At 50.5% G+C, this 18151-nt stretch overlaps 2 protein-coding genes across 2 annotated transcripts; both read left to right on the top strand.

Annotated features, from left to right (window-relative positions):
* Positions 1 to 568: 568 nt before the first annotated feature.
* On the top strand, positions 569 to 5305 carry NPFFR1 (neuropeptide FF receptor 1). Its single transcript, XM_040607634.1, has 4 exons — positions 569 to 1214; positions 2809 to 3105; positions 3938 to 4037; positions 4390 to 5305. Exons 1-4 carry the CDS (start codon positions 983 to 985, stop codon positions 5195 to 5197), a joined length of 1437 nt encoding a protein of 478 aa, XP_040463568.1. The 5' UTR covers positions 569 to 982; the 3' UTR covers positions 5198 to 5305.
* Positions 5306 to 6459: 1154 nt separating this feature from the next.
* PPA1 (inorganic pyrophosphatase 1) lies at positions 6460 to 17974 on the top strand. Its single transcript, XM_040605958.1, has 11 exons — positions 6460 to 6584; positions 6778 to 6842; positions 9638 to 9691; positions 10137 to 10256; positions 12224 to 12310; positions 12621 to 12747; positions 13289 to 13416; positions 14948 to 15033; positions 15260 to 15329; positions 16477 to 16516; positions 17639 to 17974. The coding sequence occupies exons 1-11, from the start codon at positions 6521 to 6523 to the stop codon at positions 17668 to 17670; spliced, it is 873 nt and encodes a 290-aa protein (XP_040461892.1). The 5' UTR covers positions 6460 to 6520; the 3' UTR covers positions 17671 to 17974.
* The last annotated feature ends 177 nt before the right edge of the window (positions 17975 to 18151 follow it).

Genomic DNA, 18151 nt, shown 5'->3' with positions numbered 1-18151 from the left:
TGCTGCAGCTCAGGCTGAAGCCTCCAGCTGGATTCTGCCCAAACCTGAGGAGTATTTCCCTGGATTTTTCCAGGGAATTTTTTTTCTGGGGAAATTGGAATTTTCCCCATGGTTTTTCCCCATGGAAATCAAAGTGTCTCAGCACCAGTGGGTTCCCACAAGCTGCTCACCCCATGGGTGTCCCCAGAAGCGTGCATCCACCTCCTGGGTGCTGTGGGTCTTCAAGACATGCTGCTCCCACTCCCAGGAAGAAATGGGCTGTGGAGCTCTGGATATGGCCCAGAAAGAGTGGTTCCTGCATGCCAGGGAGGCTACTGCCAAGCACGCCGGTGTCCCTTCGCAGCTGGCTGCCTGCAAAAACACTCCTGGGAGAAACTGCAGCATTATCTCAAAAATGCTTGTTTAAACATCTCCCGTGTTTGTCCCTTCATATTTTTAAGGGACAAATGCTTCCCAGTGGTGTGGGCTGGCTGGGGGCAGCCAGGAATAGTTAATCCTGTAAATATTTGACTTCCAGACATGCCAAAACTAAACTTTGGTAAAAGACCATGGTAAGGGGGGGGTTGTTGATGTTGGCAATGATGGAGGAGCTGGAGTCACTGGGAACAGGGCAGCTGGAAGCACTGGGAGCGGAGCAGCTTTGGGCCAGGACCAGCATCCCTAAGGACTGTGCTGCTTTTCCCCACCGTGTGGTTGATTTACATGGGGTGGAGGACGGAGGTCTCCCCGCTTGGGTTGGGGTTCGCAGCATTTTTCCCCCCTGGGACAGGAAGGAGTGCTGCTGGGGGCACCGGCCAGCAGCCGGAGGAGGGAGAGGCACCGAGTGCCATCATCAGCATGGGAACCTCGGGGGTGGCAACGGGGACACAGACCCCGACCGTCCCCAGGGACCACATCTGCCCCGGCTCTCCCCTCGCCTCCGGTAGGCTGCCCCCCCCTCGCTGCCTCAGGCGGGGGGGTTAGTGCGGGTACCCCGGTATCCATGGCGATAGGAGGCTGTCCCCCCGCTGCTCCCTCCTCTCGCTGCAGCCGGCGACCAGCCGCAACCGGCGGGGCGGCACCGGCACCGCCGTACGGGCACCGGGCTCAGTCCCGGGCGGGGGGGACCGGGGGAGGGACGGGGACAAATTCCCCCCCCTCCCCCGGCGGCAGACACCCCCCTCCCGCCCGCATGCCGGCGATGCAGCCCCCGGAACCAGGCCGGGCCGGTGAAGGTGAGTACCAAGACCTGATTTATTTTATTTTATCCAAAAAGGAAGATGTCCAGCCTCCACCAGACCCGTATTCCACCAGCACAGCCTTTCCCTGTGGTGGTTTCCCACAGCCAGGCAGGGAAGTGGGTGGCCCATTGCCACCCCGCCGGTGCACCCCTGTCCCCTTGTCACTGCATCCGAGATGTCAGGATGGATGTCTCCATCCATCCAGCACCCACCCAGGCACTTGGCAGCCCTTTATTTTCCTTTCCTTGTCTTCCACCTTGCTTTTAAAACCACCTGTGATTCCTCATCCATAGGATACCCACCTCCCGCTAATGCTGCAAGACACTGCAGCCCAAAGAGATGAAGTCCAGCAAAGTTTTGGGCTTGATACCGCAGGTTTCGGGCAATGTCATTACAGTCTTTGCTATCATTTCTGCTAACAAAGCCAGTTCATGCAGGTGCATCTGATGCTGACCAGCCAGACCATCTTGCCCCAGCAGCCCTGATGCTTCTTTGCCTCTCTCCAAGAGGCTCCTTCTCCCGTGCTGGTGCTGCAAACCCACACCCCGTGCCTTTCTGAAGCCCCACTGGAAGCATGTTGCCCAAATCCTGCACCCAGGACAAGGTTATAGAGACCAGGCAGGGCTTCCCTGCACACCAGAGCCTCAGGGAAGCTGGTGGTCCCAGCAGCTGGGAAAAGCATCTTGGCTGGTGAGCTGAGAACCAGCACAGGGGTGGGGGATGATACAGCTGCCCATTATGCAGCGGCTTTGCAGTGCTTTCTCAGAGCAGGGCTGACCTGCAAGCTGAGCCTTAAAGCAAAAATATGCCTTTTCTTGTCTTAACATTGCAGCCTAGGTTTGCGCTAGGTCCCGTCACCACTGCAGGCAGCTCCTGCCTGCACCCAGCATCATCCCGTGTCCCTGTCTGCGTAAAGCTGGGGAAACCCAAGGGGGGTTGCTGCATAGATCTGCTCCCCCTGTTAAATTCATAGCCAAAAATGCCATTCCCTGCTCCATCAGAAGCTCTCTGGGTCCCAGATAATGATCATAATTATATACAACTATTGCTTTATATGTAAGGGAACAGCAGGGTCTTGTCTGCCCCAGCCTGTCTCTCTTGGGTACTGTGACTGGGGTATTTTAGGGGATCTAAAATTGCAGATCTCAGAGGTGCAAGGAGAAACAGCAGCACACACCTGGGAGCAGGGATGCTCCCAGGCTGGCTGTGCTGGGGACCACATGGATACAGCTCCCACATGGCTGGAGCATTGCGGTATCGGGACATGGATTTCTCTTCCTTGCATCATCCCCCAACAAAATCCCATGAGAACAGGATGTCTTCTGGGCTGCTTTAATTCATCATCCAAAATATGATATAAAATAATAATGATATAAAATAATAATGATACAAAATTATCAGCCAAGGTGCTGCTGTGTAACCTGAGGAGGAGGAGACTTGAGGCACTGAGATGATCCTAGCAGGATACACCCCAGTCAGGCTGGGCACTGGTATAAGTATGAAAACCCACCTCTGAGAGCATTAAGAAATGAAGGGAATAATTGCTTCATTCTCTCCCAGCTTCACTTTCCTGCCTTCCCTTCCCCAGGCCCTTCCAATGGCAGCTGGTCCAACTCCACAGCAAGTGACATCCACCTCCTGAGGGAAAACTACACCTTCCTGGCATACTACCAGCACTCCTGCCCTGTGGCTGCCATGTTCATCCTGGCCTACACCTTCATCTTCCTCATGTGTGTGATCGGCAACATTCTGGTATGCTTCATTGTGGTGAAGAACCGCCAGATGCGGACAGTCACCAACATGTTCATCCTCAACCTGGCCATCAGCGACCTGCTGGTGGGCATCTTCTGCATGCCCACCACCTTGGTGGACAACCTCATCACGGGTGAGCAGGGCAGTGGAGGGACGAGACACAAAGAGGGGAGAGAAAGTGGTGGGGAACATCACCCACCTGCTGCCCCATGGGTGATTCTTTTGCTGAGGATGAGGAGGGCAGGTGGTGGCCACTCAACCACACCTGATGAAATGTATCACTTCATTTAGAGATGCTATTTTAGGGGGAAAAGTCTTTTTTTTTTAAGTGTTTTTTTTTGTTGTTTTTTGACATTTTTTGCAAAATAAGTATGACCTTAGCGCTGCTTTATTTATAAAGTTCAGCCATTCTCCATCAAGCAACACTGAAAAAACCCCTCTTCTTCTTGCGCTTATCTTCTCACATGCTGGCTCAGCTCTGCCCATTGACCTTTCCAAAGATAAAAGGCAACATTGGCATAGTTGGTGGAGTTCACCTGCAGCAGTAGCCAGGGCGCAGGGCAGAGTCTGTATTTATTTTTTACGAGGTGCAATTTATCTGTTGCCAACGCCTTAGTATTGGGGTCAAGAAACAAGAAGAAAGCCCTTCTGACTGAGGATCCCAAGGCTGGTCCCCATGATAACAGCTCAAGCCCTACGTAAGGGTAGGAGAAATGCCAACCACTGTGCTCCTTGAGTTTCTAGGAAGTGTAATATGTATCTTTTTTACCAATTTGGGGTTTTTCCTCCAAACATCTGTACTGCTAAAGGCCATCTCTGTATGAGCCAAAAATGCAGCCCCCTCCTTAGAAGCAGGATTTAGCATCCCCTAGTAACAACATGGTGGATGGGGACATCTAGAGGGAGCTGCTGATGGACCCAGCCGAGCCAAAGGCAGCTACAACCTCTGCGGTGTCCCCTCGCAGGTTGGCCCTTTGACAACACCACGTGCAAAATGAGCGGCCTGGTGCAGGGTATGTCTGTCTCCGCCTCCGTTTTCACACTGGTGGCCATCGCTGTGGAGAGGTATGTTGGCACAGGCACGTGGGGACATGGGGAGCAAGCCACCTCCAGTGTGTTCAGGTGTCCTGTGTGGTTTCCATCATGGGAAAGCTCCTGGGGACACCAGCAGTGTGTCCCAGCTCTCCAGGAGGACCACAAAGCTGTCTATGAGGTATCCCAGCAAGGTGTCCTTCCCCACCTTGGGCTGACAACACCAAATCTGGAGAGATGCCAGCCTGGGATCTCTGCTGCCAAAAGCCATATGTAGAGAGCAATCCACCTTATCCTCCCTTCCCGCCCCTGGCTCCTGGCTGCCCTCCTTCCCCTGGGACATCCCAGCAGGTGCCCAAAGCCACAACCATCTGCCCTCCCACAGGTTTCGTTGCATTGTCCACCCGTTCCGGCAGAAGCTGACGCTGAGAAAAGCCCTGCTCACCATTGCTGTCATCTGGGTGCTGGCCCTGCTCATCATGTGCCCCGCCGCCATCACCCTGACCGTCACCAGGGAGGAGCACCACTTCATGGTGGACGCCTATAACAACTCCTACCCCCTCTACTCCTGTTGGGAGGCCTGGCCCGAGACAGGGATGAGGAAGATCTACACCACTGTCCTCTTCTCCCACATCTACGTGGCCCCTCTCACCCTCATTGTCATCATGTATGCCCGCATTGCCTTCAAGCTCTTCAAGTCGGTGGCACCTGCCCGTGGCCAAGAGGATCCAGAGGGGAGGAGAGTCTCCTGGAGGAAGGCCAAGGTCATCAACATGCTCATCATTGTTGCCCTCTTCTTCACCCTCTCCTGGCTGCCCCTCTGGACGCTGATGCTGCTGACGGATTACGGCCAGCTGAGTGAGGGCCAGCTCCGCCTGGTCACTGTCTACGTCTTCCCCTTTGCCCACTGGTTGGCCTTCTTTAACAGCAGCGCCAACCCTATCATCTATGGGTACTTCAATGAGAACTTCCGACGGGGCTTCCAGGAGGCCTTCAGGGCTCCCATCTGCTCACCCCACTGCCATCACCATCGCCACCGTGGGCCCTACACCCCCAGAAACCACAGCCGTGGGATCCTTTTTGGCACCCACAACCGCGTCTTCACCCAGGCGCGGGCCAGCGACTCACTGCCCGCCTCCGAGTCAGGGCTGCTGGCACCACGCCACACCGGTGTCCCTGCCTGGGATGGCTGAGCAGCTGTGGCCACCAGGCACCTCTGGTCCAAGGGCTTCTGGGATGGGGAACGGGGATTTGCCACGTCATGAGCCATGAGTCACCGAAATAAAGGCGTGTCCTACTGATGCCATGTCCCTGCCTTGGCTCCTCCACTTCCCCCAGCAGTGCCTTCCCGGATGAGGGGCAGAGGGGGCCACCAGCTGAGCCCCCCAGCACCATGGGCCCATGCCCTGCCAGCACCCCCTTTACCCAGCCTCAGACACAGCATGGGGCCAGGGAGGGAGCGGGGAGCAGTTGGGGAGCACGTGCACAAATGGGCTGTCCTGCACCACGCTTAGCCACACCATGAACCATGCAGCCCTTGGCTGGACCACACCATGCTGTGCTCAACCATGGCCACACCGTACCATTGTGGCCATGATGGATGAAGCCACACCATACCGCTGTGGCCATGCTGGACCACGCCATGCTGTGCTGGACCAAGCCATGCTGCTGTGGCCATGCCGGACCACACCATGCTGTGCTGGACCAAGCCATGCTGTTGTGGCCATGCCGGACCACACCATGCTGTGCTGGACCAAGCCATGCTGCTGTGGCCATGCCGGACCACACCGTGCTGTGCTGGACCAAGCCATGCTGCTGTGGCCATGCTGGACCACACCGTGCTGTGCTGGACCAAGCCACACTGTGCTGGATCATTCCACACCATGCTGCTGTGGCCATGCCGGACCACACCATGCTGTGCTGGACCATGCCATGCTGCTGTGGCCATGCGGGACCATGCCATGCTATGCTGTACCATGCCATGCTGCTGTGGCCATGTTGGATCATGCCATGTTTTGCTGGACCATGCCATGCTGTGCTCAACCATGCCATACTGCTGTGGCCACGCTGGACTATGCCATGCTGTGCTGGACCAAGCCACACTGTGCTGGATCACGCCACACCATGCTGCTGTGGCCATGCCGCACCACACCATGCTGTGCTGAACCACGCCATGCTGCTGTGGCCATGCCATGCTGTGCTGGACCAAGCCATATCGCACCGCTGTGGCCATGATCGGCTGCACCGTGCTGTGCCGGGCCATGCTATGCCGTACCGTCACGGGCCACGCCGTAGCCAAGCCGCGCCGCCGGGCTACCCAACACCGGGCCGAGCTGGCCCCAGCGCCGCCCCGCGCCACGTGGCGTAGCGTGGCCGGGAGGGGGGGGGGGCGCGCGGCCGCGTGGCGGGGGGCGGGGCCGGGGAGCCTGGCGCCTGCGCGGGGCGCACGCCGGCGGCCGGGGGCGGGGCACGCCGCGCATGCGCAGTGCGGCAGCCGGCGGGCTGCGCGCGGCACGATGGCCGGCTACAGCGTGGAGGAGCGCGCTGCGCCTCACAGCCTGGAGTACCGGCTTTTCTTTAGTGAGTGCCCGCCGCCTTCTTCCTGCCCCTCCTTCCTCTCCTGCCCCTCATCCTCCTGGCCCGGGGGTTTGGGGGCCGAGCGCCTCTGGAGGGGCTGGGGGAGCCCCAGGGCCTGAGTCGCGCCCCCCCTACTCCGCCCCTCACCTGGGGCGGCCCCTCAGACCGGGCCTGACCCGTCCTCCTTGCTTTGCAGAGGATGCCGCCGGGCGCTACATCTCCCCCTTTCATGATATCCCCATCTACGCGGACGCCGGCAAGGTAAGAGGGGAGAGGGGCCGCCGTGAGGATCACCGGGCCGGGCGGCTGGTGCGGCCGTGTTGACTTGGGGCCAGTGACAAGAGCAACCGCTGGAGCTCTGGGCCGTGGGTGTGGGCGTGGGGTCGGCGCCCCTCAGGGAGCGCAGTCCTGCGAGCCTGAAGTACCCGAGGGAGGCTCCCAGGGCCTTATGCTTCTCCACGGCAGGAACACCTAACGGAAGTATCGCCAGATCTTGTAAGGAATCGGTGCCCTTTTCTCATAGTCTCAGCCTCGGATAGAGTGATGTAAGAGAACAGGCGTTCTCGTTCTCATATTCGTGTCTGAGATAGGAGTGGTCGTCTTGAACTTGCCCGTGAGGTCACATGAAAGTGTTTAGGGTTAAAAGAAGCAGTTCTCTCTTTAAATAAATATCTACATGCTCTCCTGTGGAAGTATATGCTCGTGCTGCATGATATTGTAGGCTTAGGTTTTGACTGCAGTAAGAGCAATTCAGCAGCTGCATAGATAGCGAGGACATTAAATTCTTGCTGTAGCAGTTCCTGGGGACCTCGCCTTGCAGGAAGAGCAGGTGGGGAACCTGCAGCATGCAGTGCTGTGGGGCTTTTACATCCTTCTGGCGGACAGTGGTTAGTCAAAGTAGGCTGTTCTGAATCACTGAGGTGCCTCAGCTTTAGGAAACCAAAATGGCTGTGCTTCAGTTTTCACTGAATGCTTTTTCACTGGTAACTCGGGCTCTCTGTGTTCCTTACCTTTGTAGCTCGTCTCTTCTTTTAACACATACTGAAAAACTGTGCAACTTGATAAGTGTAGTGGATAAACTGTTCTAATATTTGTGATAGAGAGGTGCAGGTAGAGGGTGGTTATGGGGAAGGAAAAGAGTGTAGAATTGAGAGGTGAACATCTGAAATACAGCTGATTGAGCTTTGAAGTGCAGGTATTGTCAGAATGTGCGCTGGGAAGTCTTGAGATGGCTTTTGCCTACTCAGAAGGGAAAAGATGGATTGTAATCATCAAGGACCATGGCAAAGCAGTTTCTGTGGCCAACTGGGAAAGCAGTTTTCAAAAGCAGGTGTCTGAAAGGTAACTCAGACAAGTAAAATCCAGATAATACAACACTTTGCAGGTGCTTGCAGAACAGGGGGAAAGAGCAGGGGTGTGACTATAGGATGAGGAAGGTTTCTGCAGACTGGTGATGCTTAACAAGGGAAACTGGACTACTGGTGCGCCTTCAGGCACTTAGTGCTGCTTGCCAGCATTTTCGTGCCAAGTCATTAAGAGAAGCAAGTATTGCTGAAGGTCGCAGTCCCTGAAGTTACACAATAGTGGTGATCACATTAGACCTCTTTGCAGGAGTGCCTCTCTGCAGAGATTTTACTCATTGCTTAGCACATTCATTACCAGCAGTGGTAGGGAGCCTAGCTTGGAGGCAAAGGTTGTCTCACTCTGTCTGGGCTCCTTCATCTTTATCCTTAGACTTCTAAGATGCTGAGAGGATTGCAGGGTGTTTTTTTCAGTCTAGGGCTGGGATGTGCTGACCTTATCTGTGCCTGTGTGTCTTGGCACTGTGAAGGAATGACCTTGGGCTACTCAGTGGGTGTCTTAGACCAAGGCAGATCTGTCAGTTGGACTGTAGGGAAATTGCAAGCCTAACAAAGATGCACCCCCAAGTTACTTTTCCTTGCCTGCAAAGCCATAAGCACCTTGCCTAGCCAGTTCTAGTTGCCTCATTCCTATCCTCAAGTTACTTAATTAATAAAAATAGTATATACCTTTTACATATAAATTGCAAATGAGCAGTGACCCCCTGCAGTTAAGGGGATGTAATAAACTTGTGTTAGGGAAGGTGTGGGCAAAGTCAATGATGTAATAGCACTAATTGCACAATAGCAATCTAATTATGGCGCAGTACAGGTTCGAAGGATTTTGCAATGCTAATACTGCTTAACATGAGGATTAGAAACCTTGTCGATGCTAGGGAGCAAGGTCTGACTTTTTGTTAAAAGCCATAATCTCCTCAAAGAGCAAATGTTAAGGTTCCAACTGCAGAAAAGCTTGTTTTCTTGAAGGGGAGATTGACATTGAACTCTCAAGAGTCTTCTTGGCCCAGCTGGAGTCAACAGGAGGTGTTTTCAAGCATCACCTGTAAACTAGATACTGCAAGATGTAGCTCTGCGTTTCTCCCCCACATCTTTATCCTCGCGCCATACTGCTAACAAGGTCTGCTTTTATAGGCATGTCAGCTTGGAGAGGAGGAACTCGGGCATCTTCCTCTACTTCAAGACAGACTAGAATATTTGGGAGTGGAGTTCTCAGTCGTTCAGGATAGTATGTGGGTGCCCATGTTATTAAATAGATAGCTTACTCCTGTAATCCTTGTCTCTTCTAAATTGCCAAGGTGGCTCTTGCTGTAGCATTAAGCATTTTGTATTTAACAAATATGCCTAAAACCTCATTTTGTTATGTCCAGGATAGTTTGTATGCAGTTGTGTTAGGTTCATTTAAACCTACTGTTCTGTAGGAACGTGATGGAGATATTCGTAGGTGGCAGCTGATGGAGAAGGAGAATGTGTGAGTAACCTCAGTCTAGCTTTTGCTGGTATCTTTCATGGGATTCAGCTTTGGGTGATGACACATGACTGACTGGACTACAGGACTTCCATCAACTGTATCAAAACTGGCTCTGGAAAAAAGGGGAAGAAAAAAGTTATGGTTTTCATGCTTCATTATGTATGTTCCCTAGCTTACAGTGTGGTCTTGAGATTCCATCCCATTCACTGATGTTTTGCTTTCTTCAGAATGTGTTCAACATGGTTGTAGAAGTACCTCGATGGACAAATGCTAAAATGGAGGTAACTATATTACAGTCCTAGCTTAAAGTGCTTGAGCGGACTGGTCTATTAATCTGGCTTTGCTGATTCTTCCTTTCTCAGTTCCACCTCCTGAATCGGAGTGGTTTCTAACTTCTGTAAATACGTGCTTCATGCTAGAGGTCTAGTGTGGGGGCTGAGTCTTGCAGAGTTTGGAATAACTTAGTGTTCGTCTGTGGCTTCTTATTAAAGCAGCGTCTTATGGCTTTCAACCCCATGTGGTTCTGACATTTGTGAGTCTGCTGAAAACAATATCCCAGGAGATGGCAGTGCAACAGGAGATGGAGTTGTCCAATATCTGCTGTTGGCTTCGGGGTCAGCTCCTGGTCTCTTAGCTTGTCAATTAGCAGCTAGCTTGATTTAAAAAAAAAAAAAATCACTTGTTTTTTGTGAGAGAGTAGAGAGATTTATGTAACTTTTCTTTCAGATTGCAACAAAGGATCCCTTAAACCCAATAAAGCAAGATGTGAAGAAAGGAAAACTGCGCTATGTAGCTAACGTATTCCCCCACAAGGGTTATATCTGGAATTACGGTGCTATCCCACAGGTACTGTAACTTGCCTCAGTGGCCCATCCTTTCTGGTGGGGAGGGGGGAGGATGCCTGTGTCTGTCTCTGACTACCACTGTATTAATGAGCAAAAAGGTCAGCTCAGAGTCTGGTCTGGAACACAGCATTTGTAGCTGTGTATATAATCTTGCTAATGAAGAGAACCTGTCAAGGAAGCCCGAGTACTTTTAAGTAGAAATCTCAAGAGGTAGGCTTGTAGCTAATGATGTAAACAAGCTGAGGATGAGCAGCTGCTGCTAGTGAGGTACCAGCTGTGTTGCTCCTCTCCTTGAACTTTGCTTGGACATTAGCTGGCAGGTCCTTGTCTTTGGATGAAGGAAGCTGTCAGTAGACAAGGAACTGGGCATCTGGCAATGCAATACGCTCCGTTCCTGCCTGGTGAAGCATAAAGAGCTAATGTTTTAACTTATGGTACAGGATCTCAGTGTACAGCCCCTAGGCTGAATCTTTACAGAAGATTCTTCTTGCAGTGAATTTTTTTAGACTTCGGATGTGGTCAGTGAAAATCTGAATAGATCTAAGATTGCATCTTTCCCATTTCTGCCCCTCTTATTGTTCAGCATCTAAAACATACAGCTAGACTAACGTATTTACGTGTTGGATGGTGGTAGGTGCTCTGTTCTCAGTGTTGGATCTGAGTGGCAGAGAGGTATTCAGAGGTGTGGAGACTCCATGAGGCAGGTGTCTGCAGCTGCACAGATATGCTTTCTCTAGAACAGCTGGCAAGGTGAGACTGACAGATGGTGACAGCTGGATCCAGGCTCTTAACTGGCTGGTAACTGCTAGGTAAAGAGGAGCTTTGAGCAAGGCTCTTTGCCTCTGATGTTCTCTAAAGTTTGGGTTTCCTTTCAAGAAATAAATTGTCAGTGACAGTTCATGGGGAAACACACTAAATTTTGTAATTCTAATCTTGAGAGCAGTGCGTGTTGAGTGTTTTCTCCAAGCGGCTTAAGACTGTGTTTTGAAGTTGAATTGTGTTCTGCTTGGATGGATTCTGGTGTCGGTTTCTTTGTACAGAATTACAGCTTTTGAAGCCTTCACTCAGTCATATGTTAGTGGATCAAAGATGTTTATGTGTGGGCAAGGATCCAGACTTAACACTTCCTTGTAGAGAAGTGCGATAGTGATTGAGAAGTGCCCTTCGGCACCACCCAGGTTTCAGTACATCTTCCTGAATGCTCTAGATGCATTGCGGTGTCTTGACTATACATACTCATCATGTCCTGGCATGCAGAGATTCAGGAAGAGTATTCCTTCTCTTTATATCTCAACAACCTTAGATGTAGATGCTCCTTAGGATGCAAGTAGGCACAGTGCCCTTTTGCTCCTGGCTGAAAGTGTGTTTTAAGCAGCTATTATTTTGGAGGCACAGCTCAAATGCCTTCTCAACTTATGCTCTCTGCTTTAGGTGAGCTGCGCTAGGACATTGGGTGGCACAGGGTATGGGACTCTGCGTTCTTGACACTGCTTTAGTGTAACAACATGTCTTAAATTGCTTTATTGAAAGGAAACAATACACCCCGTCTGTCTTCCTCCATCTTTGTTGAACTTTGTTGAACTGCTATCTGGAGTTCAGGAAACTTCTGTTAAGAAATGAATAGGGAGAGGAACAGGCAGGCAGCCAAATCAATGACTGTTCTTTATAGATGTGAACTTCACCTTTATGCAGCTGCGGAACAGAGGAGGAAGTCTGGAAAGTGTTGAAAAAAAGGTTTGTCTGTAGGAGGGAACAGCTTACCCTTGGCAAGATAAGACCTTTTAACTTGGATTCAAACTGTATTTGCAGGCACAAGTGAAATAGTAGCCCAAACACTAGACCTGAAAGCAAGTGTGAAGTGGGCCATCATCTGTTTCTTCAAGGCAATCTCATACCTGAAATAAATCATCTTTTTATTTCCTCTTGAAACCTGAGAGTTCTTATTCCTGTGTGTGGGGTTTTTTTCAGACTTGGGAAGACCCAGGTCACAAAGATGAAAATACTGGCTGCTGTGGAGATAACGATCCAATTGATGTGTGTGAAATTGGAAGCAAGGTAATGCGTTCTAAAGGGTAACTGTCTTTTGAAACGTGTAATTAATGTCTCTGAAGGCAATTATCCAGAGTCATTATTCAGTTCCTACCTCCTCTACCTTAAGAATGTGATGTTTCCCTCCACTGCCTCCTGAGATTGTTGATGAGATCTTACAGTGCAAGCCTTGTGAGCCAAGGCTTATGAAGTGCTGAAAAGCGATAGCCTATTTCGTGGTTCCTGACTGCTTGCTGAACTCTGTCAACTTGCACGGTCTCCTGTTGTGGATTCCTTGGATGCATGAGTACAGACAACAAGGTCTTTGTGCTTGCAGGTTTGCTCTCGAGGAGAAGTCATCAGAGTGAAGGTGCTGGGCACGCTGGCACTGATTGATGAGGGAGAGACGGACTGGAAGGTAATTGCTATCAATGTTGAAGACCCGGAAGCAGACAGCTATAATGGTAGGTAACAGGAGGGGGAGAAGAGGCTTTCCTGTTACTTTCTTTTCTTCCTGAAAAGGAAGAGAGTACTTCCCTTTCTCTGTTGAGAACCTGCAGGAAACTTTCAAGTCAGGACATGGGCTTGCTCCTCCTATGCCACAGTATTAATCAGGTGTGATAAGGGGAGAACAGCAGAACAGGATGTTACCATTTTGACAGCTTGGGATAAACAGCAGTAGTCCTCTGCACAGCCTGGCGTCTCAAAGAGGGTGGCTGTACAGCTTGTCCTCTGAGTGGAAGGAAAGGGATTGTCCAGTAAGCCTCTAATCAAAGCTGTTTAAATGTGTCCATGCTCCTGGGAGCAATCAGGATATACTACGAAGATGAAACACTAACTTTCCTGTGCAGATACCCATTTTGTGTCTGTACTGTAAGCTGTCTGAAATGTTGCTAAGGCTGCTTGAGGAGGGGTTGAAAGAGAAGCAGCTCAGAAGAGAAGGGGGTAGTAGCTAAGTAATTTCTGTTACTAGATCTGGCTAAGAAGCCTTTTCTCCCTGGCTAGATATCGATGATGTCAGAAGAATGAAACCTGGATACTTAGAAGCTACGGTGGACTGGTTCAGAAGATACAAAGTACCTGATGGCAAGCCAGAAAACCAGTTTGCTTTTAATGGCGAATTTAAAAACAAGGTAAGATAACCTTTCTTCATTACGGTGAGTGTGCAAAGGCACGCTGTCCAAAAACTGAGCTCAAGGTGCGTGGGGACACAAATAAGTAGTCACTGAGAGAACTGATTTCTGTGGGGCTGCTGGTAGCTGACTTTATTCTTCATGCTGTTTTTCCAGGCTACCATTCTTCTTGTTTCCAGCCTTGGAATTTCTTGCAGGAATACTAGGAGAAAAAATAGAGGATTATCACCCTGCTGCTGTTGAATATTATGACTTTTTATTCTAGTTGACATTCATGTCAGATTACTTCAGGGCCATCCCGTGTCAGAACCAGGATGAAAAACGCCAGGTTTATTCGCTCCTGCTCTGGAGCAAAGGATCCTTGACATCACCCTTTGCTTCCCTTGCACACTGGCTTTGTTCCACTGCAGCCTGGGGCAAGCTGAAGTTAACTCAGGAGTTAAAATGCTTCTTCCTTCAGGCGCAAAGTGTTGCCTCACGCCTTTTGACTAAGGCTCTGCCTTGGCAGCATTATTCCTCTGCCTCTTCTCTGGGCTGCATCAGATAACTTACTGCTCCTGAACGGGTGGAATCTTGCTTCTGCACCCTCCTTCCTGCCAGTCCTGGTGTGTCATGAGTGGGTTAGCAAGGTGACTCAACTCGCAGAGCTCTGGAGTTGGTGCAGAGAAGGCAAGGGCCTGCAAAGCCCTGGGTGGGAAGGAAAGGGTAAGGGGGGTAAAATGGAAGTCACGTGGGAGTGGACTTGTCCCCTTCGGCTGTAGCACAGCACTGGTTGGGTGGGCTGGGATATCTCACTGCCCCTCAGGATGGGTGAAACCGGAATTGAGGCCAAGGCAGAAAATAGAGACAAAGAACCTTGCACATGTTCTGTGGTGTTTTATTTGGCTCTGTATGGTATCAAACCCAGATATTTATTGCTGGTGTTATGCTAAAAAGAACTGTGTGTGCTTCCTTCTCCAGCTGACAGGTTAATGCTTCAGCATATACTATGCTTTTAAGGAAAAAAAAGTTATATGCTTGGAAGCAGATTAATTTTTAAATAGTTGCAAAGCTACATTAATTGCATGTCTCTTCCTGTTGATCTGTGCGGTGGCTGAATGGTTTGCCTGGAGTGGAAGGAGGTTTGCAGATAGGTAGAGATCAACTAGCTGCTGGAGACAGAGTGGGAGGAGCAGAGGGGTGGAGCTGCTTTTATAATATAGCACTGACTGGAGACTAGAATATCTGCGTTCAGTTTCTTTTGGCTTCAAACTCGCTAGGTGACCTTGGTGTATCCTCCCATCTGGAAAGTAAAACATTTAATCTTGTAAAATCCCTGTTGTTTCAGCTGTTGTGTGCTGGGAGGTTGCTGCTGTTCCTGAAAGGTGCAGTAATAGATGTCTCTTTGAGGCCTTCCACAATCAGAAGCTATCTAAAATCAGCCCCAAAATACCAGCCTCTCCTTCCACGTAACTAATAGTTTGGATGGATGATAGAAAGATGGTCTAGTGCTTACACATAACGTGATGTTTGTTCTCATCTTCAACTTTAGGATTTTGCTGTGAACATCATCAAAAGCACTCATGAGCACTGGAAAGCTTTAATAGCAAAGAAAACTGATGGAGGGGAGATCAACTGGTAGGTTAATGCTTGTGGTACTGTGCAGGTTCCTTTCCTCTAAAAAAATAACCCTGGAAGTTCCTTTTCTGAGGGGTGCCATGCTTTCTGGTGGCTGCTGGTTGTCTCCACAGGCCTTCCCCTTCAACATGGCAACTATAACAATGATTCTTAATATTCCATTATTTAATACTTTTTGGGGAGAGGCTTGGCTTTCACGTTCTCACAAGCAACTTATCTCTTCTAGCACAAATCTGACGGTGTCCGACAGCCCTTTCTGCTGTGGTCAAGAGTGTGCAAAAGCTACTGTGGATGCAGTAAGTACAGATTTGAGTGTCCTAACTGCAGCGTTGGTGTCAGGCAAAACAAATTGTGTGGTACTGTAACCTGTCCTGTCTGTGCGAACAGCACATTGTATGCTTAGATTTTTTTTGGATGACTGAACACAATGACACTTTCTGATTAAAGAGGGTGTATAAAGAGCAAAGCCAGACATTCCTCCAGAGGCTTCTCCTTGCACTTAGTCATCTGGGAGGTGGAATCCAAAACAGTTTGTGTGAAGGGCTAAACTTCTGAACCATATCTTGGCTCTCAGCTGTTCAGTATTTAAATATTTGGCCTTGCAAGAGCTTCGTAGTGCAGGTCATCCTTTGTGAAAAGAAAGCGTAATTCCTGAGAGCTGTGCAGCCGGGGACCTTACATCCTTTGCAGCAAAAAGCTTGAAGTTCCCGGTGCAGTACTCCTACCTAGTTTCAGGACTTAACTACATCTCCTTAGGCTTTTGTGAAGTACTGCTGCTGGCAGCTAGAAAGGGTTTAGAGGAATGGGACAGAAAAATCAAAAGGCAAATGTTGCCTTAGTGTATGGAAATGTGACTGCCAGCCAGTGTCTCCATAGCCTTGGCGATACTTTTAAAACCACTATCTTGGTTTTAAAGTGCTTGTATCCTCTGGTGGTATCTGAATTACTTGTAAGTTTTTGAACGTGCAGTCCTTGCAGAGGGTGTGTCACCAGCTGGGGACCTTTCTCTGTCTTTGGCTGTTAAATATCAGGTAAAAGCTCTTCAGCAAAGTTTTCCAAGAATCCTCTGTACTTCTAGTCCACCACCATCTTACAGCTTTAAAAAAAGCAGGCTGCCTGCAACCGCACAGATGCTGGAGCAGTAACTGCTTGTGGTGAGAAACAGGTGGCACTGCAGCCCATGCTTAGAGCAAAGCACGTCCAGCGTGTAGGACATCTGTGGAATGAGGAGGCAGTGGGGATGACAAGCCTCGTGCTGCATGTGAACTCATTTATTCCCTCACAGCTCACCAGCACTGGCTGCTGCAGACCAGTCATGCTGCTTATATCTTAAACGGTGCTCGGTGAAGACTTGGGTACCTCTAAATGATGCCTAGTGAGCTTCAGGTGTAAGGGTCTACCTCTGTCAGCAGCTGCTGTCTGCTAATACACTTCTTGTTTCAGGCACCACCATGTAAAGCTGCCAACCCGATCCCGCCCGAAGGTGAGTCTCAACCCCGTGGTTGATCACATTCTGATACCAAGTGGAGATTTCATCAAGGGGATTATCAATAGGAAAAGGAGGGTCTTAATTGATGGCTGGGTATGGCTCCATAGGAGGAACAAAGGGCTTTGTTGGACCTATCTTGTGTCAGTAATGCAATCTGATTCTGGGATAATGTCTGTTGTTACCTTGTTTGGGTACATGAGGTGAGTAAAGGAGTGGTGAGTAGGAGACCTGAGGTGCCATAGTTTTACTCCGGAAGAGATTAAATTTATAGCAGGTCCTGAAAGACAGGCACTACAGAGGACTGAAGTGCAGTGATAGCAGGAGAGTGGTTTCCTTAGTTCCTGCGAAACGGGGTTTGTTAGCATCCTCAGTGCAGGTGAGCTGAGGAAGGGAAATACTCCCTGCCCACATGGAGCAGAGGAAGAAGTTAGTTGCATGTTCAGAATCACACTTGCAGCTGAACCTGCTGATCAGAGATCTGTTGCTGAGCAAGTGCCCGCTGCCAGCTGGTAATGAGCCTTTTGATGTCTCGGGCTGTGACTCTGTAAGAAATGAACAGCTGTGGGTGGGTCCTCGCTCACCTGGCATCTTTTCCTTCCACGTGAGGTTGCTATGGGCACCTTGCATGTGAAAGTGGGTCATTGCTGTAGCAGGGGCAAGACCCAAGCACAAGCTGATGCCAGTGTTGAGAACCCACAGCTGTGTGGCAGAAAGAGGGGCTAGGCTGTCCTTTCTAGTCTCTTCCTGGGTAATAAACCTGTGAAGAAATTGGTGTCTTGCATACGGATGTGGGAGTTGGAGGTAAAATGACTTTGCCTCCGAGTCAGCTGAGCCAGAGGGTTGCCAAGCCAGCTTTGCCTGACCTGAGTCTTGTGTGGATGCTCCCTATGGCAGCCTGTGTGAGGGTGGCTTCTTCAGGAAAACAGACGCACGTAAGCAGGGCTCTGCGAGAGCCTGTTTGCTCTGGTGGAGGTGTCGGCCAGAGCGGGAGGAAGGCCCTGCTCTGGAGGTGATGCCTGCAGTGCCATGTGATTGCTTAATAGGTGGGTGGCTAACAGAGGACTTAACCCCCTCTTCTTGTTTGTTTTTTTTTTTTTTTTTCCACCCCCCTCGCAGTTGACAAGTGGTTCTACTACCAGAAAAACTAAGGCCTGAGGATGGGTGGTGAGACAGCTGTGTCCTTTCCCCCAGAAGAGTCGCCACACGCAGGAGTAGACCAGAAGAATAGCTTCAGTGTCAACAAGATGACCTTGCCTGTAACTTTGCTGATTAGAATCACACATCTAGCAGCGACGTGTCTGCTGCACCGAGGTCTTGTGGAGGCTAGAAGACGTAATTTATAAAAGCAAAACACCCTGCTTGTGCGTGGTCGTACAGTGTACTTTGTAAATCGTGACAGATCGCTCGCCCGGTACGTGTATGGATGCTAGAAATAAAAACTACTGAACCTGAGCGCTGTCGGGCTCCCTGTCCCTTCCCCCCCGCAGCCTGGGGGCAGTCGCACGCGGGGTGGTTTGGGAGCGACGAGGGGAGGATTTGCCGGGTAATGCAGGGCCGTGCCCCTGCAGCGGGGGGCTCCGGCTTCTTGAGGCGGCCGGGCTCGAACCGGCGGCTGCGGGAGCCGGGGGC

Source organism: Falco naumanni, chromosome 9, assembly GCF_017639655.2.
Source record: "Falco naumanni isolate bFalNau1 chromosome 9, bFalNau1.pat, whole genome shotgun sequence".
Classification (NCBI taxonomy): Eukaryota; Metazoa; Chordata; class Aves; order Falconiformes; family Falconidae; genus Falco; species Falco naumanni.
Note: the sequence above shows the minus strand (reverse complement) of the source record. Positions and strands in the feature narration are given on the sequence as shown.